Source organism: Acinonyx jubatus, chromosome D2, assembly GCF_027475565.1.
Source record: "Acinonyx jubatus isolate Ajub_Pintada_27869175 chromosome D2, VMU_Ajub_asm_v1.0, whole genome shotgun sequence".
Classification (NCBI taxonomy): Eukaryota; Metazoa; Chordata; class Mammalia; order Carnivora; family Felidae; genus Acinonyx; species Acinonyx jubatus.
This window is the reverse complement of record NC_069393.1, coordinates 68,067,226-68,090,767: the sequence shown is the minus strand read 5'-3', so window position 1 is coordinate 68,090,767 and position 23,542 is coordinate 68,067,226. Positions and strand designations below refer to the sequence as shown.

The 23,542-nt window shown below is 38.7% G+C and overlaps 1 protein-coding gene across 11 annotated transcripts in view; it reads right to left on the bottom strand.

The window, feature by feature from the left end:
- VTI1A (vesicle transport through interaction with t-SNAREs 1A) overlaps positions 1 to 23,542 on the bottom strand; it is a 348,766-nt gene that overhangs the window by 137,649 nt on the left and 187,575 nt on the right. For 7 of the 11 annotated variants that reach the window (XM_053206829.1, XM_027063063.2, XM_027063064.2 and 4 more), the window contains 2 exons: positions 3,954 to 4,024; positions 3,223 to 3,284 (listed from right to left, as the gene is read on the bottom strand). In XM_053206829.1, coding sequence (XP_053062804.1) covers positions 3,223 to 3,284; positions 3,954 to 4,024 — 133 coding nt within the window. Of the gene's footprint in view, positions 1 to 397; positions 947 to 3,211; positions 3,285 to 3,953; positions 4,025 to 23,542 lie in introns of those variants that run through there. The other 4 variants (XM_053206826.1, XM_053206827.1, XM_027063066.2 and 1 more) reach the window with 2 other exon arrangements.

Below are 23,542 nucleotides of genomic sequence, written 5' to 3'. Positions count from 1 at the left end.
GTATAAACCTCCTACCTCTCTAAACTTTTGAAACGTATTGGTTTTATAGCTATTTAGATGATATTTTCTATTGGTTATTTGTTTCCCTGCCACCCTTTTTAACGACCAGTAAGCATTTGCTGGAGTTAAGGAATCCTCAGAAGTTTCCTTGAGAAGGAGGTAGTTCTAGGAATTCCCACAGTACGGATTCTCCAGCAGGACTGAGGGCAAGGATCGAATTGATTTCATCTGAGGATTCCCCAAGGCTTTGTTTCCAGGCGTTAAGTATTTACTGAGGAAGTGAATAAGCAGAAAGAAGAAAGGAAGGAAGAAAAGCAGGAAGAGAGAGAGAAAAGAAGGAAATACATTTTTTTTTTTTACCTCATGTGATGGTAATAAAACATTAAGAAAGCATGAATGGTGGTGGCTGTCACTTACTCATTTTTATTTCCCTCTCTGCTTTCAGTCAGTCTTGCAGATAACCGGGTGGCTTTATATACAGACTCTGACATTGACGGAACATCGGTCTCACCTGTCTTCACCACAGGCTAATCAAAACAAAATGACCCAAATGAGGGGCAAAGGCCATCATTCTGTATATGGAACGTTTCCATTCCATATACAGAATTGAAAGCAACCTAATTTAAAAAAATTAAAAATAATCAGCCACCTTTCCTCTAAATAAATTAATTCCTTGGTTTAGTATGTTAGTAGAATATTCTCGGTCATACACAATTCATCACATGCAAATAAATAAGCTCGTGTTATCGAGGTGGATGCCGACACTGCACGAGGAGCACGTTCATTCCCTTTACACACTTGCGAAGGTGACAGATGGGCGCGTGGTTTGGTATTACACCTTAACTTAGACGCAACTGCTGACGCACAACGTCGCGATGTGGTTTTGGTAACAGAATGTGATTTCTCTCTCTGAATTACAATCTCACCAGTGCTGGAAGGGAAGTCCCTGCGAATGGGAGGGATGTAACAGAGGAAGCAAAATCAGAGTATTCAATAAGAGACTTGGGGACATAAAAGCTGGTCCCATTTCTCTAGAGACTGTTTTTCCAGGGAATAATAAAAACAATGGAGTGAAGAAGTTGATCAAACATTTCTGCCTTTTCCCAAGACCAAAATAAACTGTATATCAGGTGGGATAAGTAATTAGGAACCAAACAAAACCACCATCTGCCTTTGGTTCCCCAGAGACTCAGTGAAGGTACAGCATTAAGAGTATCTGGATACCTTGGCTGATACCAAGATCCTAGCTGAGTCTTGTAAAAAACACGATCGCTGCTACGCACAGGAGGGCCTCAGAGTTTCCTTGGCTCATCACAGCAAGGTGATGTCCACCTGAAGATTTTTATTTCTATTCACTCTCTAGACAGATCCCAAAAGGAGACGAGTCAGTGATGGACTGAGTTTGCCTACAAAGAGGACCCCAAGTGGGTTTCGGTGGAGTAATTTCCCTCTGTAGGCTTATGAAACAGGCGGGTTAGTATGACTGCCCTACAGAAAGCCCAGTCAAAGGTTGCAGGGTGTCTGTGCTTCACCCTCCCTAATGACTTGCAAATTTATTCAAACACAATATGAGGAGATGCTTTATTTGCTGAAATAACTGTCTGCAGTGTCCTGCACAAAAGGGTGAGGTACATCAAGCAGAAACATGGACAGAAATACATTGGTTCAGAAACTCATAAATCCTTATTTGAATCTGCCAACCTGAAAGCCACGTAGAGCCCGCAGAAACTATTTTTCCTAAATGCTACATCTGATTAAGCCATACCATTAAATGACAGCTGAACTTTAACATTAATATGATATTATTTAAATAACCGCATGATTTTTTTTTACACTAAAAATGATGAATGATTTCTGGACAGCTCAATTGACATAAACTCTTTAATGAGATTTGACAAAATGGAGACATAGGCAGAATACTCGTTACAGCTCACATCGCAGGGGCCCTCCCAGGGAAGCAATAGAGGATTTTTTTTCCTTTTTTTCGTTTTTATTGTCTATAGGCACTGAACCCTTCCTCTCAATTGCCACTTCTCTGTGGATTTTGCGTTTTTCTAGGTCATTTATGTATTACTCTTAAGCAGAGGATTCAGTGGCTTATGGTGCTGAATTGGGACTGTGCCTGCAGGAAAATCAGGGGCCTGTGGAGTTAGGCCAGTGTTGGTTTGGAGTGTCCCAGGAACTTCAGGCTCAAGACCTATCAGCCTGATGGAGACCAAGCAACCCTACGACTGGGTCTTGTGCTGTCCATCACGAACACAGCAAACACACTTCTAGCGAATTCTTACATACAGATAGATACGTGATCAGAGAAGCCTTTCCTTTCTCTAAATTATATATATATATATATAGTGTCCATGCTAAAGGATTTCTTCTTTAAAATTCCAAATAAGCTGTTGTGGAGCGATTCTCAACCTTTCTCATTCACACTGCGAGCTACAGTTCTAAACTGAAGGCTGTGCTAGATGATAACCTTCCTTGGTAGATTCCGAAAGTAAGAAAATGCCACGCTAAATACACCTACGTAAAAAATGTCTCTGACTTTCAGAACAGTGAAAACACATTTCTCACTCCCCTCCCCCAGAAACATAGAATATAGAGTATTACCCATATTCATTCACTTATTTCCGCATACTCTCCTGAATGTTTTCCATCAGTCGAAGGTTAGTTGCACACATAAAACATAAACATCTGTTCGCGCGCACATGTGAATTCATATTATTCAGATAATCTTTAAATTGTAAACATCATCTTTAGGTATACATACGATTGAAATGTTTCCCCAAACAGTGCCTCTTAAAAAAGAAATGAAAACAAGGCAACAGGGAGAGAGCAAAGCTAATACCAAGTGTGCTCATGATACTGGCAGGCCCACATTCCTTCTAGGAGAAGGAGGCTATTGAAATAGAAAATAAAATCAGTCTGCTCCTGCCACGGGGACTTCCTCAGGCTATGAAAAAGTACTTCATGTCTAACCCTAATTTTTTCCATAGCTTGAGGTAAACCCCCTAGCTCAAACCTTCTCTCTAATCTAAGTTACTCAGTATGTGTCCCTGTCCAAACAAGAGTTAATATCAGTGCTCTGTCATTTCAAAAGGGTCTTGACGCAGGGTACTAAGAGCAGAGGCTCACATGCCTGGAAAATGCCCAGTTGCAACTAGATGAAAAACACAGTTTCAAAAAAGGGAGAGAGAGGAAGATAGGTCCCTACCTTGCTCTTACCTTCGCAACATCCCCGTCAGGACCCTGGAGCTTTTCCCCAAGTTAGCATCTGTTTCTCGAAGCTAGAAGGAGAAAAGCAGCATTAAAACAAAACAAAGTGAGACTTCATGCAGTTGGATCGTATCGAAAGTGCACTGGCAAGCAGGAGTTTTTCTCACGGATGAAAATCCAATTAATAAAAAAATACTTAAATACACTAAAATACACCTTGTTACCTACACAGTCTCTGAAAATTCGTTGATTTAGAAAATTACATGTAATAGATAATCCCAGGAGCTTTAAGCTGGATACTTGAACTGGCTATAAAAGCAAATGTCTTGCAGGCTGATAAAGTTGAATATACATCTGGTAATTAAAATCCAATTTAAAATGCGCAAAGTCCTAGAAATATAAACGGTAACGAAATGAACTAAGTGAAGATGAGACATCATTATTTTTACAGCTTTCACCCTGAAAGACTTGACATACTCCAAAATCTCCCTCATGACCTTCTCAGTTATAGAGCTAAATAAAATATCTACCAGGGGGCATTCTGGGATGGGGAAAGAAAGAGCGTATTCTTTCTCCATTGCACACTCTTTTTTCTCTTCTCCCCTTACTCGACATCCCTCATCCACCCTTGCCTTTTTTATACACACTTGCATCTATGTCACTGTTACTGTCTATGCATGTGCCTTCTATGCCTTATTATTTACTGAACTTCTGAAAAAAACGGTATCGCTTCTACTTACTCGTTCACGTGCTCGCTGTATCTTTTCTCTGTCGTGACTGAGGTTTTCCAACATCTCCTGGCCAATTTGCTCTATGGAAAAGGAAAGTTGGGTGACGGAAGGCAACTTTGGGTATAAGTGGGAACAACCCCCAGAAGTACCAAAATGGCGGCAGGCCCAGAGTTAATGTTCAATAACTGGACATTACATACTGGATGCATAGTTCAATTCATGTACTTGAAAAATATTTAGAAAGTACTTAATAAATTTACCTGTATATCTTAGATATGATTAGATAGGATTTACAATTCAACCTATAGAACATAACCAAAGAGGTGGTGACGATTGAGGTGATATGTCTTGCAGAAGGCCACCTCGGCATATTTGTTATCCACCGAGATGGAGAGCCCAGGTTCGGTGGTCTTCCTATTATTTTATCAACATGGAATCTAATCTTTGGTTTTGCAGGTTATAACTAATGTTGATGATTCTACTCTACCTCCCCTGCTTTATTATTGCACTGCTTTGCATAGGTAAGTGAAACTCCATTTAGAATAATCTGATTTTAATGTATTTGCCCCACGTGCACAGTCTTTGTTCTCTCAACTACTTCAGCTTATTGTCAGTGGAACTCTCTCCAGGCTTTTACTCTCTGGGAGCAAGAGCTCCTTTAGCATGTTCTCAGCCGCTGTGGATACTTGAGTCACGATGCGGTGCACTTCACACATGGTTGAGGAGCTGTGTGAAGCTCAAGCTGCAGACAGAACTCCCATTTATACAGGAATAGGCAGGTTAGAACATTCATTAAGAAGCACACTGCTGAGCTCCAACGAGGTTTTCCTCTGCCATGATCATCCCATTTGGTTGGCACTGGTTGGCTCTCCTCCTTTGACAAGACTGTAGGTATGTCCTAACCTGACAAATATGCAGCTGCCTTGAATAATTTCTTTTCCAGACTCATTCTCCATCACCTGGGAGGTACCTTAGTCTATAACAGAAGAATGACAAATCTGACTCCCTTGTAATGTTGGCAACCCACCTGACTCCTACATTCTGATAATCACATACCCACGTTTCCTTTTTTTTTTTTTCTTTTGTATTGTCTTTTCTCTTTACCCATAACCTATAACAACAATTATCTCTGGCTTATAAATTTGTTGAGACACTCAATAAGAATCTATTACAGTGATAGCAAATAATTTAATAAAATCATTAGGAAATCACCATGGTAGTTATTTGGCTCAGATATGTACGCTAGCCAACTTTTTAGAGGGACATCCTAAAAAACTGTGGAGCAGTGGTTAGACCATATTGAGAGCTTGCGCTGGGAACTCACACTGCTCGAGCCTAATCCCCAGTGCTGACCTTGCATGCATCACCTAACCTCGTTGTGCTTTAGTTCTTCATCTCTAAAATGGAAGGAAGATCATTCTATGTCATGGGGCTATGTCATGGCAAAGGTTAAATAATTCAGCTAAATTATTTAATACAGTGACTGGCCTATAATAATAAGCATTTACTGAATGATGATGATTGATATTAAAAAAAACCAATGGACTGTTATGAGCTGGGCCCCCTCCAATCTTAGGTCTACCACAAACCACTTGAACTGGGTATCACAAGATAAAATATCTGTCCTACATTTCTCACAAAATTGTTGTAATAGTCAAATGAAATTAACCTAAGTAAAAATGTTTTGAAAGCCATACGATACCATACAAATGCATGTCATAGTATAATACATGGGAATCAATGCACTCAATGAAAAATCATAAAGTTCCTACTCTGTGCCAGGTGTAGATGCTGGGGACATGGGCAGTAAAGGAGATCAAGTTCTGCACTCATGAACTTTTGTGTTACGAGTGAAGATTTGGCACCTAAAGGGCAAATACTACACTAGAGTTTGTATTTCATGGCACACCAGAAAAAGGACTGTATATTCATTTTTTTAATGTTTATTTATTTTGAGAGAGAGGGGAGCATGTGCATGTGCACAAGCTGGGGAGGTGCAGAGAGAGAGAGAGAGAGAGAGAGAGAGAGAGAGAGAGAATCACAAGCAGGCTCCACGCTGTAAGCAAAAAATCTGACTTGGGGCTGGATCTCACAAACTGTGAGATCACGTCCTGAGCCAAAATCAAGAGTCGACCCTTAACCAGTTGGGCCACCAAGGCACCTCTGTATATTCCTTTCATGACAGAAAATCCAAGTAATAAGAAATGCTTAAATTCAATAGCATAAATACATTTTCGATACCAATACAAACTCTGAAAATTCTTTCCAGTATAATGTCTTCCTAGTATAGTATTTCTTCTCAGATAGATGTTAGCTTTTCATTGATTCAACTGATACTTAAAGTAAATTGGATCAGATATGTGGCTCCCAGTAGAGGCACAGTAAAAGTGGAAGATGATACCAATAATAAAGAAGGAAAAAACAATTGGAGCTAACTTTTTCCTTTTTTTGCATATGAACTACAATATCCAATTCTGTTATACTATTAAGTGTTGCATTGAAATCCTTTAATAGAATTTAGCAATTTTAACTCACTTTAACTAAAAATCTCAAATATCTATGGACACCATCAATACCTTAATCATTTTAGCAAAATACTACTTACATAATATTTTCTCCTATCAAGATTAATGGCATTATAATATATAATTTCAAACAAATAGGAAATAGGTTATTATCATGTGTCTGTCACCAGCATAATGTTTCCAGTAAGTGTCTCTGGAAGGAAGCGATGAGCAATTGAAAAAAAGTACATGAAAGGAGTATATAAAGTGCATGAAAGGTTTGCGATATTCTTGCTCTCAAAGCTTCTCAAGTGTGGCATCGGGGAAGTCAACATTGGAATGAATGTAGGTAAAGATCCACAATTCTATCAGGTTTGCTAGGGGAAAAATTATTCTGAACGGATCCACAGTCCGCTACTGAAGGAATCAACAAAACAAGGTAAAGAGCTCAGGCCTTATTCACGAGTTGTTAAATCACTCCCTCAACTCTCCTTGTCTCCTGGGAAATATCTCAGCATCCGAAGTCTTAACCCATCTGGCAAGAGAAGAGAACTGGCAAGAGTGCACACTTCTTGGTCTTAATACACAGGTACCGTCCATTTGTTGGAAACAGAATTCTGTTTTTCATTTCTTACTTGCTACCTTCAATTTTATTTATTTTATGTTTAGTTACATATTTTGAGAGAAACAGTGACAGCGTGAGTGGGGGAGGGGCAGAAAGGGAGACAGAGAATCTCAAGCAGGCTCTGCACTGTCAGCATGGAGCCTGACTCAGGGCTCGAACTCATGAAACCATGAGATTATGACCTGAGCCGAAACCAAGAGTCAGATGCTTAACCAACTAAACCACCCAGGCACCCCACTACCTTCAATTTTAATGCCCCAATAAAGAAAAGTCCAGGCCAGGCACATTAGAAATGCCCACACTTATAGAATGAAAGGAAAAATTCAAGCAAAGTGATGTACGGTTTCTTCATTATGTGTTCTTCTACCCCAATCAAAGCAAGACAAAGATGGAAAGGATTATTCTTATTTTTAAAAATTTTTAAATTTAAAAATTTTGAAGTTTATTTATTTTTGAGAGAGGGAGAGGGAGAGTGAGCATGAGCAAAGGAGGGGCAGAGAGAGAGAGAGAGAGAGAGGAGAGAGAGAATCCCAAGCAGGATCCATGCTGTCAGCGCAGAGCCTGACATGGGGCTCGACCTCATGAACATGACCTGAGCTGAAGTCAAGAGTCTGACACTAAACTGACTGAGCCACCCAGGCACCTTTGGAAAGGATTATTTTTAAAACAAGTTTTTAAACTATCTTGGTCAGAATAGTATTAGACATTTAGGGATTATTTTCTTAAAAAATCAGTAACAGTGTTAGGTTTACTTTTCTTGAAAAATTTGACTGAAGATATAAGCATTCACCAAAACTCTAATAAAGAAAGGACACAAGCTTATAGGCCTAAACAAGTGCAGATCTGATATTCCCAGTCTATGGTTTTCAGTCCTTGAAACTTTCATAGTGCCTTTAGAATGGGAATAGCCACGCTGCCTCTACTGAGATAACTTGAGAAATCATAAATTTTATAAATACTGCACCTGTTGACTGTGAGGATGTTCTTGAGAGTAAAGAAAAACTGGGAAGCATAAAGGAAAATAAAAACTGATGCCACATGCTGGAATTCTAACATGTCAAAGGAGCATGACAAATGAATTCCTGGAAAGAAAAGTGCCTTCCTCCTCTTCTATCCTGTCCACAGGGGTCCTGGGAATTATCCTGGGAGTGTGGCATTCAAATTTACAAAGTGAGTTTTTGTTTTCAGAATTATCCAGAATGAACCATGTCCTTGGTCTATGGCCCCTTTTATTGGATTACAAACGGCAAAATGTGTTGTGGCTAACACTTCCTCTGTTTTTCAGTATATCTGGGGTGGGGTTGGGAGATATACACCGGGCATTCTACACTTTCCTGCCTCATGAGGGAAGAGGCAGGCAGGAAACTACAAATCTAGCAAGATACTTCCTGAAGGCCTGGTCTGGCATCACAAAAGATAAGACTTAGTTTGAGGAACCCATACCATGAAAAGCATCATTACTCTTCATTCCAAATAATAATGCCACCTGAACTATCATAAGACTGGCAATGGACAAACTTTAAAAAATAATTATTGGACTCGTATTCTGGAGATGGGCTGATTAAAATATTCTTATGTGAAGGCAGAATTGACTCACATCATGGTATGGTATAAACATGACTGAAAGGGAAGGGGCTGCAGATGTAATTCATCAGAAAATGTTCCACTGATAAATTCAAAATATTACAAAAAATTTTAGTCATTATGCTATAAGCAGTACACTCGCCAGAAAAAAAAAAATGATCATTTTTCATCACACTTACATTTAACTCTCTTGTAGCAAACTTTATTAAGGATGTTGTTTCCAGCAAATTATTTTAAGAAGTGAAGACATCTAGTTGAGCTTACTTTAAAGAACTAAGATAAGGTAAGGTTATTTTCTGGTACTCAAAACTTCATTAGCAATTTCAGTAACAGGTAGAAGGCATTCATAATTATCCAGCTATTGTGAGCATATGGGGACTTCACTAAAATGCAGGACTGCATAGAAATACTGTAAAAGAGCTATTTTCTGAAGCACGTGTTTTCATATGCACACTGCAGAGCACCAACCAGACAACTGAAAAACACAAAGTAATGTTTCCCAATAACTTGGAGTACTGAAATTTGGACCTGACTTTGGAAATTCTGGCCACCGAGTCTGATCAGAGTAAAAACTTACTGCTTTGGGAGAGCAAAGGAAGTCACACATAGTTTCCCAGGAGGGAGTAGCTCATGGGGTGGTTACTGACTCTGGTATCATGCCCTGAGTGTGTAGGTTATCCTCGGTATTGATGTCACTCAGATAGGTATAGTCTTTTAAATTCCTGACACCTGAAAAGGTAAGGAATCTTACCTTACCTTACATGATCTTTCATTATTTGACAATTCAAGACGTGTGAGGAACTTCTGCCTCCAGTTAGGATGTAGAAAGATGTAAATGACTCTCACAGAAACAAGAAAAGTCAGACAAAATAATCACCGTTGTTGAATGGGCAAGTCCAATGTATGCAAGGAAGCTTTGATAGAGTCTAGACAGAAACAAGCATCTCATATGTAAGTAAACAGCAATGGCAATGTTCATACCTTTGGTGAGTGCCTGATTTAAGTACAGGACTGCCAGGGAGAGACTGTTCAGGAATGAAGAGAAATCATTCCAAAATTATATGAAAATGTTGGTGTGTGAGACAGCATGAAACCTAGATGAGCTGTAGACACAAAACCAAATTGCTTGGTCTGGTAATTCTCCAATCTCCAAATTTGCCAAGGAAGGGGCATTACAGGAGGGACTGATTAGTAAAAAGAAACATCACATATACCCACATATTCTTGTGGTGCTTGTATTCTGAGACACCGTCAGAGTTAAGCCCAAATGTGAACCCAAAATATTGGAAACTGCAGACCAACTTACCCCAGATCAAATACCGATAATATTCAACAACAACAACAACGACAAAGAGCTTAGACACAGGTTGGGGATGTGCTAACCTCAGATGAGTACAATCTAATTAGAGATTCAGCTCAGCATCAACTCAATTTTAGAAAGAATCTGATCAATCCACTGATCAAATATAAGATAAAATGCTTTCAGAGAAAAATGAATTCATGATGTTTGTATTTCAGACTCTACTGTACTTTTTTACACTATGTCTAGAATACTATACACATTCCAAAGCATGCAAAAAAAAATAAATAAAAAGGGTGGAAAAGAGAATAATAAAGTGAAAATACAGCCTATGGAAGTAGATGGCTTAGTTATTAGAGTTAGCAGATAAAGATTTTAAAACAAGTATCATAATAGTGTTAAAAACTATATCGGAAAATGTAAGCATAATAGGTGAACAGATGGTTTTTTTCAGGGAAGAAGTGGAAACTCTAAAAAGGAACAAAATGGGGCGCCTGGGTGGCTCAGTCGGTTAAGCGTCTGACTTCGGCTCGGGTCATGATCTCACAGTTTGTGGGTTCAAGCCCCAAGTCCAGCTCTGTGCTGACAGCTCAGGGCCTGGAGCCTGCTTCAGATTCTGTGTCTCCCTCTATTCTCAGCCCCTCCCTCACTTGTGCTCCCTCCCTCTCTCTCTCAAAAATAAATAAACGTTAAAAAAAATTTTTTTTAAGGGAACAAAATGAAATTCGAGAATAAAAAGATATAGCATCTGAAGCCAATTCACTGGATGGACCAGAGTATCGTTCACTATACAAGAAAGAGTCATTGAACTTGAAGACAGGTTAATAGAAATTATCCAGAGCATCAATGATTTGTGTGCTAATAACAGGTCGTCTTCTATACATACAATCAGACTCCCAGAAAAAGAGATTCCCCTCTGGGGAACAACAGGATGCAAGCATTATTTGAAGAAATAACAGTCAAAACTTTTCAAACTTTATTATAAAAAAAGTCAATCCACAGATCAAAGTAGTTCAACAAGCTCTGAGCAAGATAAATACAAAGAAAACCATACCTAGTCACATCATAGTCAAATTTCTCAAAACTCAAGATAAATAAAAAAATCTGAAAAGCAGCCAAAGGAAAGAACGAGATGACACGTGGGAGGGCAGTGGGAAGAATGAGGGCTGGATTTTCATCAGAAAACGATGCAAGAAGATAATGGAACAGCATCCCAAGTGCGTGGGGGAAAAAAGCCATCCTACTCTTCTGCACTAGTGAGAATGTCCCTTAAAAGTAAGGTTCAATAAAATTAATTTTAGATCATTTACAACTGAGAGAATCATCCAGAAGCACTGAGCTACAAGAAATGTGAAGGGAAATTCTTCAGGCTGAAGGGAAATGACAGTGGATGGAAATTTGGATCTACAGAATTCAGATCCAAATAAAGTAAAAATAATAACAACATATGTAGAATTAAATATTGAAAACCAGAGCACAAAGGATGGAGAGTAGGTAAAAAGAAGTATACTGCTGAATGGTTTTTAAGTTATATGTGAAGTGGCATATTTATTCAAGGTAGACTGATATATTAGGGATGAAAATGGTAATCCCCAAGCTTCTCTGTCCAGTATAGTACCCACGAGCCACATGGAGCTACTTAAATATTAAAATTAAATAAAATTTAGGGGCCCCTGGGTGGCTCAGTCAGTTAAGCGTCCGACTTCGGCTCAGGTCATGGCCTTGCAGTTCACAAGTTCGAGCCCCACATCGGGCTGTGTTGACAGCTCAGAGCCTGGAGCCTGCTTCAGATTCTGTGTCTCCCCTTCTCTCTACCCCTCTCCCACTTGTGCTCTGTCTCTCTCTCTCTCTCAAAAATAAATAAAAAACATTAAAATTTTTTTAATTTTAAAAAATGAAGTAAACTTAAAATTCAGTTCCTCTGTAGCACTTGTCACATTTCAAGTGCTCAGTAACCACATGTGGCTAACGGCTGTCATATTGGAGAATATGGAAATACCATCCCTAGAAGGGTGTTCAAATTTCCCTTGTCTTTAAGACCCACTTAAAAGAAAATAAAGAAGAATCCATTTGAACTTTAAGTTAGGTAAAACACTTCCCTTCTCTGGGCCTCAGTTTCCTTAAATGTAAAATGACAGTCTTAACCTAGTTCATTTGCAATGCCCCTTCTGGCTCTAAAATATTAGAACTCAGTAACTCTATAAAACCTTAATGCCTCCTTTTCTCTCTAGAGCATGTAAACCAACTGAAGCACAAGGGCCAAATCAGGCCCACAGATATATTCCCATCCCCTGAACACCCCCGCTCTGGCAGTGTTAAAAAAACAAACAAAACGAGAAACAGTCAAACCTAAATGCTTTTAAGCAAGTCATATACTCTCCAGATTGACCGAGTCTATAACACTGGACTGCTTCATACAGTAGCCTGCTGGGCCTCTGAGGACTTTTGAATTTACTATGTAATATAAAATATTTACAAGAACTTGGATGATGACATTATTACAGAAAATTATACATTCATATAAACCAAAGATAAACTTAGGCACTCTTAGTAGAAATACAGCAAAGGAGTGTGCATGGCCCAGGTTTCTTTTTCAGCAATTACGATTTAATATTGCCTCCTTAGTGGGGGAGTATAGATTCTATTTTGCTTGAAGATGACCAAATCTAGGGTCGCCTGGGTGGCTTAGTTGGTTAAGTATCCGACTTTGGCTCAGGTCATGATCTCACAGTTCATGAGTTCCAGCCCCGTCTTGGGGCCTGTGCTGACAGTGTGGAGCCTGAAGCCTACTTTGGATTGTGTGTGTGTGTGTGTGTGTGTGTGTGTGTGTGTGTGTGTCTGCCCCTCCCCCCTCACGTGCTCGCCGTCTCTCTCTCAAAAATAAACATTAAAAAAATTTTAAAAAGGTGATCAAATCTATCATTAAGCAATTAAAAAATCATCAGTGCTACTTTCATCGAAGTCATAGTAGCAGAACCTCCCCTTAGTTACCTGGTTTGCTGCAGATAATTAACAAACACTATTCCCAGAGCCCTCAGACATCAGTCAATGAAGGTGTGCCACCAATAATGATGCTCTGGAATGAGCAGGTACTATGTAAACTGAACTTGTTAAACAAAAGGAGCCATGTTAATTACAACTCCATTCAAAAAAGAGAATAAATCTGTTCTGTTCTATGAAACAAGACCAGAGCAGCAGGAAGGACATCCCTTTTTCACAATTCAATAAAGAATGTAAAAGCCAGGAGATGAAGCAGCAGAAAACCTGAATGGGCAAAATTGTCAAAGCACATTCCAAAGGCTCACTTGTGGAATTTGCCAAACATGTATGTACTTAGCAGACAAGAGAGACCTGTTCAACATCATCCAGATCTCCAGGTGGAATGAATTACTCACTCTAAAAAACAAAAAACAAAACAACACCCAAAAAGTACTATAAACTATGACAAGTGACTAGAAAGTAAGTAGAAAGCCTCTTTAGAAATCATTACGGGCAGAGTTAATCACTATCTATACCCTTTGTGAACTATATACACGTCTGTCGTTGAATGTGTAACATTCTAATTATCTGCTTATTCAGAAGTCACTATCGGGTACACTAAAGAAGTTGTTCAGCCAGCAAACAAACATGTTTTGCTTTTAGGAATCACTGCCTAAGCACTTCTGAACTGGTTAGCAACAAAACATTTTTTTTTTAAACAGGAGATTTCATATAAAAAGCTGGCCTTCTCATTTCTTTTGAAATTTGGAATCTGTGGCAACACTGAGTCCCCATTCCCACAGGGTAAACAGGCTGGAACTGAGATACGGCTATCTCCTGGAGAAGAGCCAGGTACTATGGAGTTTGCTACGTCCCCATCTGACCTACTTCACTCAGTTATGTGCCTCCTTTGCTGCTATAGAATCTGAGTTTGTGACTCCTCGCTTCTATGTTCTTCTTTCCCCATTACCTTATAAACTTCTTTAAGGATGAGGCTGTTTCTTATTCCTCTTAGTCTAAAGCAGGTGCTCAGAAAATGTTTGTTCATGGGAGCTGCTGAGCTGGAAAATACAGTCACCTTCTATAAATTTACAGCAACAGAAAAACAGATTTTTAGAAAAAACATGAGTCTTGTAAGTAATTGCACAGATGAGAAAAGGAGGGTGCAGGGATTCAGGGTGGGGATCAGCCGTCATGCTGCTAATTATCAACAGAGCTACAACTGTGACCCAAGCCTCCTGAGTCCTATGTCACTGATCTTTGTGGCAATGAATTTGTTTGTTTATTTAATTTAAAGTGTCCAGTTCAAAATGCATTACCATGTGGGTGATAAGGAACTCTAATACTTTAGTACACTTTTAAAATGTCAGTGCCCCTGGGTGATCTATAGAATTGTTGAATAATTGTATTGTACACCTGAAACTAATATAACACTCTATGTTAACTGTCCTGGAATTAAAAAAAAAAAAACAACAAGCAAAAAATAAAATAAAATGTCAGTGCCCAAGAAAGGCCTTTCCAATAATTTGGGCAAGAGTGGGGCAGAATACGGTCTGAACACTTCTCAAATATTCCCCTGAAAGAACCACAGCCCTCTACAGAGAAATATGCTGTGATTTCATGGTCTCGATTGAAATACTTTCTGTTCTTTACAAATTATACAAACAGCAAAAAAAGTATTATAATTACCCAAATCTTTTAGCTTTAGTAGATTGTTGTATATTCAGTACATTTTTATTCTTTTAAAACATAAGGGGCCAGTTCTCTTACAGAATCATAAACTGTCTATCCCACTGACCCCTTTCTCCCTTCCCTATTCACATTGGCAAGTGAATTTGTTATTCTTAACAAATGAATCCGGGAGGTGGAAAATTTAATACATTTAGATTGTTCATTCTTGCTCTGAAAAGCAGGAAATTGGGAGATGACATTCCAACCTCCCCCCCCCCCCCACACACCTACACCCTCACAAGTATACATTCATGGAAGAAAACATATTTACTTGGCTTCAGGCCTATGTTCAGAGCAAAAGAGGAGAACACTTCACTCACTGTTCTAGAACGGAATCAGCGGCAGATAAAATCACTGAAGCTCGATAGTCATATGTGGATAAAAGATGATACTAAAGTTTTTGGCCTTGCCATTCCTTTTCTTGATATATTTTTTTCTGGACTTAATTCCATTCTTAATACGAACTGAAGCTAGAAGGGGGAAATGGCCTAAAGGATGGAATCACTTCCCTCCTTTTGATTTGGATACGTCAATATGGAAACATATGATTAATAGACACACATAGCTTGTGATCCTCAAGATTAAATACTAAAAATTATTTAAATCACATCAATTTGAAATAAGAACTGGCTTCTCTCACTTCCCTTACTGTTTCCAAGGTTCATTCATGTTGTAGCAGGTATCACTTCTTTTTATGGTTGAATAATAATTCCATTGTACAGATAAACCACATTTTGTTAATCCATTCATCAGCCTGGATATTTTGGTTGTTTCTACCTTTTAGCTATTGTGAATAGGGCTGCTATGAACACGCATGTACAAGATTTTCTATGCATAGCTGTTCTGGGTATATGCCTAGGAGAGGAATTGTTGGACTATATGGTAATTCTGAGCTTGACCTTTTGAGAAACCACAAAACTGTTTTCCATGGTGCCTGTACCAATTCACATTCACATCAGCAATGCATGAGGGCCTCAATTTCTCCTTGGCCACACTTACTATTTTCCATTTTTAAAACTTATAGCCTCCCTAGTAGGTGTGAAGTAGCATCTCATTGTGGTTTTGAAGGTACTTCCCTAATGACTAATGATGTTGAGCATCTTTTCGTGTGGCTATTGGCCATTTGTGGATCTTTCTTTGATAAATGTCTACTCAGGTCCTCTGTCCATTTTTAACTTGGCTTGTCTTTTTGTCGTGGAAGCTGTCAGAGTGTTTTGTATATTCTGGATACTAGACCCTTCTCAGATACGTGATGTGTAAATATATTTTCTTATTGTGTAGGTTGTCGTTTCACTCTCTTGATAGTGTCTTTTGATGTTCAAAAGTTTTAAACTTGAGTGAAGTGCAATTTATCTGTTTGTCGTTGTTGTCATTGCTCGTGCTTTTGGTCCTATCTAAGAATCCATTGTCAAATCCAGGCCCCAAAGATTTATCCGTATGTTTTCTTCTAAGAGTTTCATAGCTCTCGTTCTCCCACTTAGGTCTTTGATCCATTTTGATTTAATTTTTGTTCCTGGTATGAGGGAGGAGGCTGCGGAACTATTTTTGACTCACACTAAAATTCAGCATTCATCTGGAAAAAGTTACCTTCTTCTTATATATCTCAAATATTTTTATCAAATCGAACTTATACCCTAACTCAATGTTATATTTTATACAATACCTTTTCATATGTTGACCTTTCTGAGCATGCTGAAAGCAGACACAGGTTAAAATAGGAGGAGGGAGCATGGATATATTGGCTAAATGGAAAAAGCAAGTTACTGAACCTGAAGTAGCACAGGACAGTGGGTACAGGCAGTGATTAGGCCTTGAATGTGAATGCTGCTGAATTTTAGTATTAAGAAACACAAAATATTGACCTAAAATCCTCGATCAACCTTCAAGAAATATCAGGCAGGAAATCCTGGTGGAAGTTTACGGGGAAAGACTGAGAAAGTGAGAAGACTGATATTAAAAGTTGGCTGAGAAATTAAAGAAACGATTCAAGTTTGGAAATAAAATTTCAGAGGGGTGAAATTAGTTTCTTTAATTTTCAACAAAATGTCATTTCTGCTACCCACATGTCTAGTGTGAGAACCAAGTCAACAAACATACACCATACGGGCTGCCACTCTGATACCAAACACTTGGAAGATACTATTAATCAATCACATTGCCCCTGAATATGCCTTGTAACTACCCCTCTCTTCGCAACGCTCCAGGCAATCAGCTCCAATTGATTAGAGTGGGCACAGAGGATAAGACCTATCTGCTATCCTGGATCTATATAGCATTGGGGTCTTTCTTCAATTGACAATAGAGAATGCCCACTTTTCAGCTTTCAGCTAGTACTCTCTTTCTTGAATTTTCTTCCATTTCTTTCTTTCTAAAGCCTGAGGGTGATGACTGAAATGCAGAGGGGATAGTCAATGACAATCCAGTAGCGTGCTTCTTTATTTCTGGACTAGACATATTTATGGAACTTTTATTTATTTATTTATTTATTTATTTTTATTTTTTTACGTTTATTTTTGAGACAGAGAGAGACAGAGCATAAATGGGGGAGGGTCAGAGAGAGAGGGAGACACAGAATCGGAAGCAGGCTCCAGGTTCCGAGCCATCAGCCCAGAGCCCGACGCGGGGCTCGAACTCACGGACCGCGAGATCGTGACCTGAGCTGAAGTCGGACGCTCAACTGACTGAGCCACCCAGGCGCCCCTTTATGGAACTTTTAATAAACAGAGTTGTGTAGGCCTCATTCTAGGCTGATTAAATTAGAATCCCTGGAAATGGGGTCCAGATATGCATATTCCTAAAAATTTCTGGGAGTCGTGTGAAACTCTTTGTCAAGGACTCCTAGCCTTTATTCCTCAACATTCTCTAGTACTACATATCTGGCTCCGATATAAATCTTTACCATTTCAACTCTGGGTCTTTGGTGCTCATAAGATTTATTTAAGAAATTATGAAAAAGGAATATTTCTATACTGTTTTAATCAAGCTGATTTCAAGTATAGGATTCATCACATTTCTTTGTCTTAAAAACCACCCCCACACTTCCTTCCTTTTCTGATTAAAACAAATTTTTTTTTTTGACGGTACAGGAAATAACTAATTTTGTACTATGGAACAATATAAGCTATGTAATCCAACATATTTTCTTCTTTGGCCTGAATCCTAAGAAGCTCTGGGTGAGTTGAATCCTTAATTGTAGGGCATTTCTCTAGAATTTCTTCATAGAGCAAACCTCTCCTCCACCCTCTGCCCCCACCTAAATCTTCCCTTTAATTCTTGGCTTCTGTCTTCTGTCCTCAGTTAATTTTTTCTGCTCTTGATATACTTGGCTGATCTTTTATTGTAAGACATTTCTTTTTGTGAACGTAGATGGGGCATAGGTCAATCAACGAAAGTAGTCATGTTGTTAAAACAAATTCCGGGGTCCTGCACCCACAGTTTCTGATTCAGTAGGTTTGAGGTGGGGCCCAACAAGTTGCCTTTCCAACAAATCCTCAGATGATGCTGATGCTGCCGGTCCCCTGAGACTATGTTGTGAGAGCAACTATTCTAGAGTAGAACTCTGCAAGGGCCCTTCAGCCAGTCGAGCCCATGGCCTGTTTTTGTAAATAAAGTTTAATTGGAACACACACAAACACACAGAAATAATCCAGAGCAATCTACAGAGGACTCTATAATCTAAGGGGGAGAATTTAGACTATATCATAAAGAAGACAAAAAGACAGAGCCGTTTCATTCCTGAATAACTCCAAGCAGAAGGGCCTTGAATTTTAGACATTGACATTTAGAGAGGTAGAAATTAATGAAACTCAAGGTAATCAGTGGCCAAAAAAAAAAAAAGGATGGGGGATTTTATGGAATATTATAGCAGAGTTTTAAGGTGATATGACCTCAGTATTATTTCTCAACTTGAGATGTATAGCTGATAAAGATCCAAACTGAGCTTAAATTATTATCTTCATATATATATATATATATAAAGATATATGAGAGAGCTAAAGATTTCCTAATATTTATGCTATCCTTTTGACATTAAAGAAAAGGCTAAATAAATATGGATTTTGATAATCTAGCTCATCAGATGGTAACTGCTGGTCAATGTCAGGTGAAGAACAGTAGAGAATCATTCAATTTTGTAAACTGAAATATCAGTTTGACCTTAGAAGGACAGTATATTCAGAAACATGCACTTAGAGACTTCTTTTAGTGAAACTCCTAAAAAAGATACTTTACTATTGTTTGCCTTTCTTAGCAAGCGCTATGGCATTGGGAGTTTCTAAAATGTAGAATAAAACAAAGCCACTGTTCGTTCTAAATACAATAGAGAATTTATGAGGCTTCATTGGCAAGGCTGTATATTGAACTTATTAGCATAATTCTAAGTAGAATTTTTAATGATATCTCAATAGGCTCTGTTAGGGAACCACTAAAATTGAGTCCTTTACCAAACTTCAGTGTAAGAGTATTAACAAGTTGAGATAGGACTTTTCTGAGGGAAAAAAGGCATGCAGGCTTGAACCCTTGGTGATGGAAAATGACTTCATTCATTCAATATATACCCAACAAAAGTTTATTGCTTACAGGCTGTGTGTAAAATACTGCAATGAATGTTTCCCTCCAGGGAGAGTTTTTTATTTTGGGCCACTGTTTATTGACTGCTTCACTGAATGCCAGACACTGTGCTAAGCACCTGACAGATACTGCATTAAATCTTCACAAACAGCAGATGAAATAGATTATTATTAACCCCTTCTAAAGACAAGGAATCTGAGGCTCAGGGAGGTTAAGTAATTTGCCATGGCTGGCCAGTATTCAAAACCCATCCGGCATCACTTGGTAAGAATTAACCCTTTTGAAACTAGACTTAGAAAAAACAAAAGAAAATAAAACCAAAAAAAGAAACCACCCATGTCTGATTGATCCTCAAGTGGATGGTTGTGGCCAGTGGCACACATACGCTTTCACCACCCCATAAAAGGCCAACATCACATGAATTCTGGCCGAAGCAATACAGAGCAACACTTTGGACAAACACAGAACAAAAAAGGAAGCTAGACATTTTATGACTTCCTGAATGTCATAAATCAATTACGAGGATGAGAATATAAGGAAAAATAAAAATATATATATTAAAAATGACTCCTAGCCAAATGAAAGAAAAGGAAGATGGGTTTTCTAAGGCCCAAGAACCACACAGATTACGGTCAACTTCCCAGCTGGCTTCTTTTTCCAACTCTTTCTTTTACCCTCAATTTCAGAGTTTCCAGTCCCTCTCCAGCACTGTGTGCATTTTGTTCTTTGTGACACATGCAGTGACTGCACGCTCACTGAGGCAATATTGGCTACCCACGTAAAGGCCATTCGTGTCTGAGGACTGAATTATGTCTCTGGTCTGTTTTCACCACCTATTTGCACTTGGGAATATCTTCATGGTGTTATTCATGAAGGTGGTAGGCTTTGATTTCAGGGGGGGAACGTTATCTACACTGAAGTGCAGACATTGTTCTAAGTAAGCACCAGCTCAACCACACTCCTGAGCCCCTTACATATCAGCTCTGATTCAGAGTTGGTAGGATTTTTTTCCACCTGAAGCAAAGAAACACCCATCACTACAGAATTCTCAAAATTCTACTACACTCCACTATAAACATCCAGCTAGGAGTCATGGCAATTTCTAAATGGTCAGAAATCAGGGTTCTAAGGAGGTTTCAGGAAATATACCAAGTAATAGTCCTGTTGCTAAAAACCTCCCTTTGATGAAGCAGGATTGGAAAAAGTGGACCTTCCCAACTCTTTTTCAACCTTTTCTTTCTTGGAGAAACCATTCTTGGAAATGGGAAGTCCAAAGTCCATTTATTTTTTTTCCTTGGTATAAGTCTGCTACCAAACAATTATTATTACTACTACTATTATTATTTTAATATGGACATCGATTTCATCAAAAAGAAACAGATTATTAACTATAAGAGCGGTTACTCCATTAAGAGGATGCCAATATTTTTTCTACCCAATTTACACATTGAGATACTACAAATTATTTTGCATTATTATAATCTCATCTGAAAGTCATCTAATAGGCCACTTAAGCACCAAAGAATTCTGAAGTCAGGGCTGCTTCCCTGTGTCGACCTTCGAGAGCTACGGAGGACATCATCCTAAATATAGCTGAGCACAACAGACGACTGGCCTTGAATGTTGCTTTGGTCACAGAGCAGTGCTTAAAAAATTATGTTTAATATAAAGAGTAGAAACATGGGTTAGAAAGTCAAGCTTAGCGGAAACACAAGAAAATATCTTCTATGTATTTAATGTAAGCCAAACTTCAGGAAATAGTAAGGGCTATTTTTAGTTTTGGAAATCTTCACTGGGAGGACATATTTAATGCGAAGGCTTTTTCTTTTGTAGCCATATTTGAATTTACAGAGACAATACTTGAAGAGGATTATAAGAACACATCTAAAACCTCTTCTAGCAGAGAGTGTTATATATACATCTGTATCCCCCCACCGTGTGCAGCATGTTGCAGAGCCCATAGTAGGCACTAAATAAATAGTATACATGATGCCATGTAATAAGCCACACTTCAAATTACTGGCACCAATCCAGTTTTGGGGACCAATACACCTTGAGAACCCAGATGATGCCAAAACATAATGAAATTTCTTTTTTTTTTCCCCCCCACACAAACAGAAAGCTCATGAAGCTGGTGAACAGCTCAATAACCTAAAAAATGGCTGTGCAGAGCACTCTTTGAATACGAATTAGCAGTGGGGAATGGCAGCATATTTATGAGGTCTCTTGCCGGGTCCTTTCCTCCTGTGAATGCTGTATAATTCATTGCGCGCGCCCTGACCCCAGTGCGCTCCTGTTCTGACAAATCATACTTGATTAAGACAAATCTTTATTAGTTAGCTAGTCAACTTCCCCATTTATCACTGGCAAATCCCATTCTCCTCTTCAAGTGCAAGAAAAGTGACGGAAGCTTTAAACACACACACACACACACACCCCCAAACACCCAAACACCCAAACACCTAAATACAAATAAAATTATTTGTTATACAGCAAGGAAAACCAGAAGTCTCAAGGTCTTAGCAGATGATTAAACAAACTATTTAATAGGTATATATTATACCCACTGACAAACTCAAACCCAGTACACATTTCACTCAGGCTGAGAGATTGTTAATTAGGGATTTTTATCTTCTACTAACTCTTGTTTGAAAGCAAATGCCATATTTAAAAAATGTATTACAAAGTTAGAGGCTCAGAAACCTGAAAAAAAAAAAAAGGAAAAGGAAAAAAGGACTGCTGAGTAGAGAGAATGTTTAAGGCTCCTACCAAAAGAATAACAACAACAAATCTTTGAAAAACGGAGACAGAATAAGGCAGAATGAATTCAAAATTATTCTTGATTCTTCAGTACCATAGGAAAGTGCATCTCTTTTTGAACTGTCTGCAATGTTTTTCATGAACTTCAATGTTGGTTTACCCTAAAGAGGATTTAAGGTGTTTACAGTGGATGGTACTCATTTTAGAGTCTGGTGCGCTGAGTCTGGTGCCAGAACTGTTCTCACAAACCTGACGATGAAGCCATCAGTTACAAAGAAGCATGCCATGTCCTAGGACTGCCACTGAATATAACAAATAGCACCTTCTGACAAGTTTCAAAAATTCTCTAGTTTCACAGAGGTAGGAGTTGGCATAAACCATTAACTTTCTTCCCTTAGTGAGAGCAAGATGGAATGAGGATGAATATGGTTTGAGCTGATACTCATTTCTCATATTTTTCCTCTTAAACCCTGATTCTGATGAAGGTGGAGAATCTTTTTACTTTTTCCTACAAAGTTACAAGTCCATCCAGGTATGTAATTCCCACAGAGGTGAGCTCATTGTTCCCTTTAAAAACAATGTAGAGACAATGTGTAATATAGGAATTATTTTACAAGTTTCTACATGAGATCTTAAACATTCTGCGTTAATGATGAATGAATCTATATGTAGCTTACGAGGAAAACCCATTTTTAGTCTCGACAGCTTTAATGAAATGCCAGTTAACATTGTATAGTACACATACCATACTTTACCTTATCGATGTCCTTAAGTGTTAAATGGAAAGTAACATCCAAAAGCATTTTGTATGTTAGGACTGCCATATATTTGCCAAAATCTCCCACTTAGACATTTAGAAAATGTGGATACATCTTGAAAAATGAGGTCAGAGCTTGGTATGACAGACTTCAAAAGAACACCTAGTACAGTGGGAAATAGTGTGTTGATGATTTTATAAGCAGACGGGCTCTGATTGCATCTATGGATTCAGAAGGGTTCACACCTCGACATTCCCTCCCCACTCTACAGGTCTTTCATCACAATCTCAAAGCACTGAAAAATATTCTGAAAGTGAAAATTGCCATGGTCACATTGGAGAATCATGATTTCATTTGGGAGTGGGCTGGAGAGTTAGGTAAGTAGTTTACAATATGCCTGTGCAGGTAAAGGAAAAGTCTGCATCACTTTCATTTGTCCGTGGGTTCGCTGTCCATTTTTGCTTAGAAATCTTAAGTAATTTGCCCATGGAGACAAATTTGACATCAGAGGTAAGAGGAGAACGTGCTTTGGTGCCAAATTCTTGAGAGCCAATTATTGTGGCAGGCACAGTGAAGATGTAAAGAAGAATAAAGCATGCCCCCAACAGGTAGCAGCTCACGCTTCTGTGGGGTGGAACATGAGTCACCACCACTAGGGCTAAGTGTAAGACATCGTACAAGTGCTAAACAGAGGAATGTGCCAGATGTGTTAGATCAGTTAATTTGTTCATCGTCTTTGCAGGTCTCCAAGAATCCACATTTCATGACTTCCACTCTAGGCCTCTCTC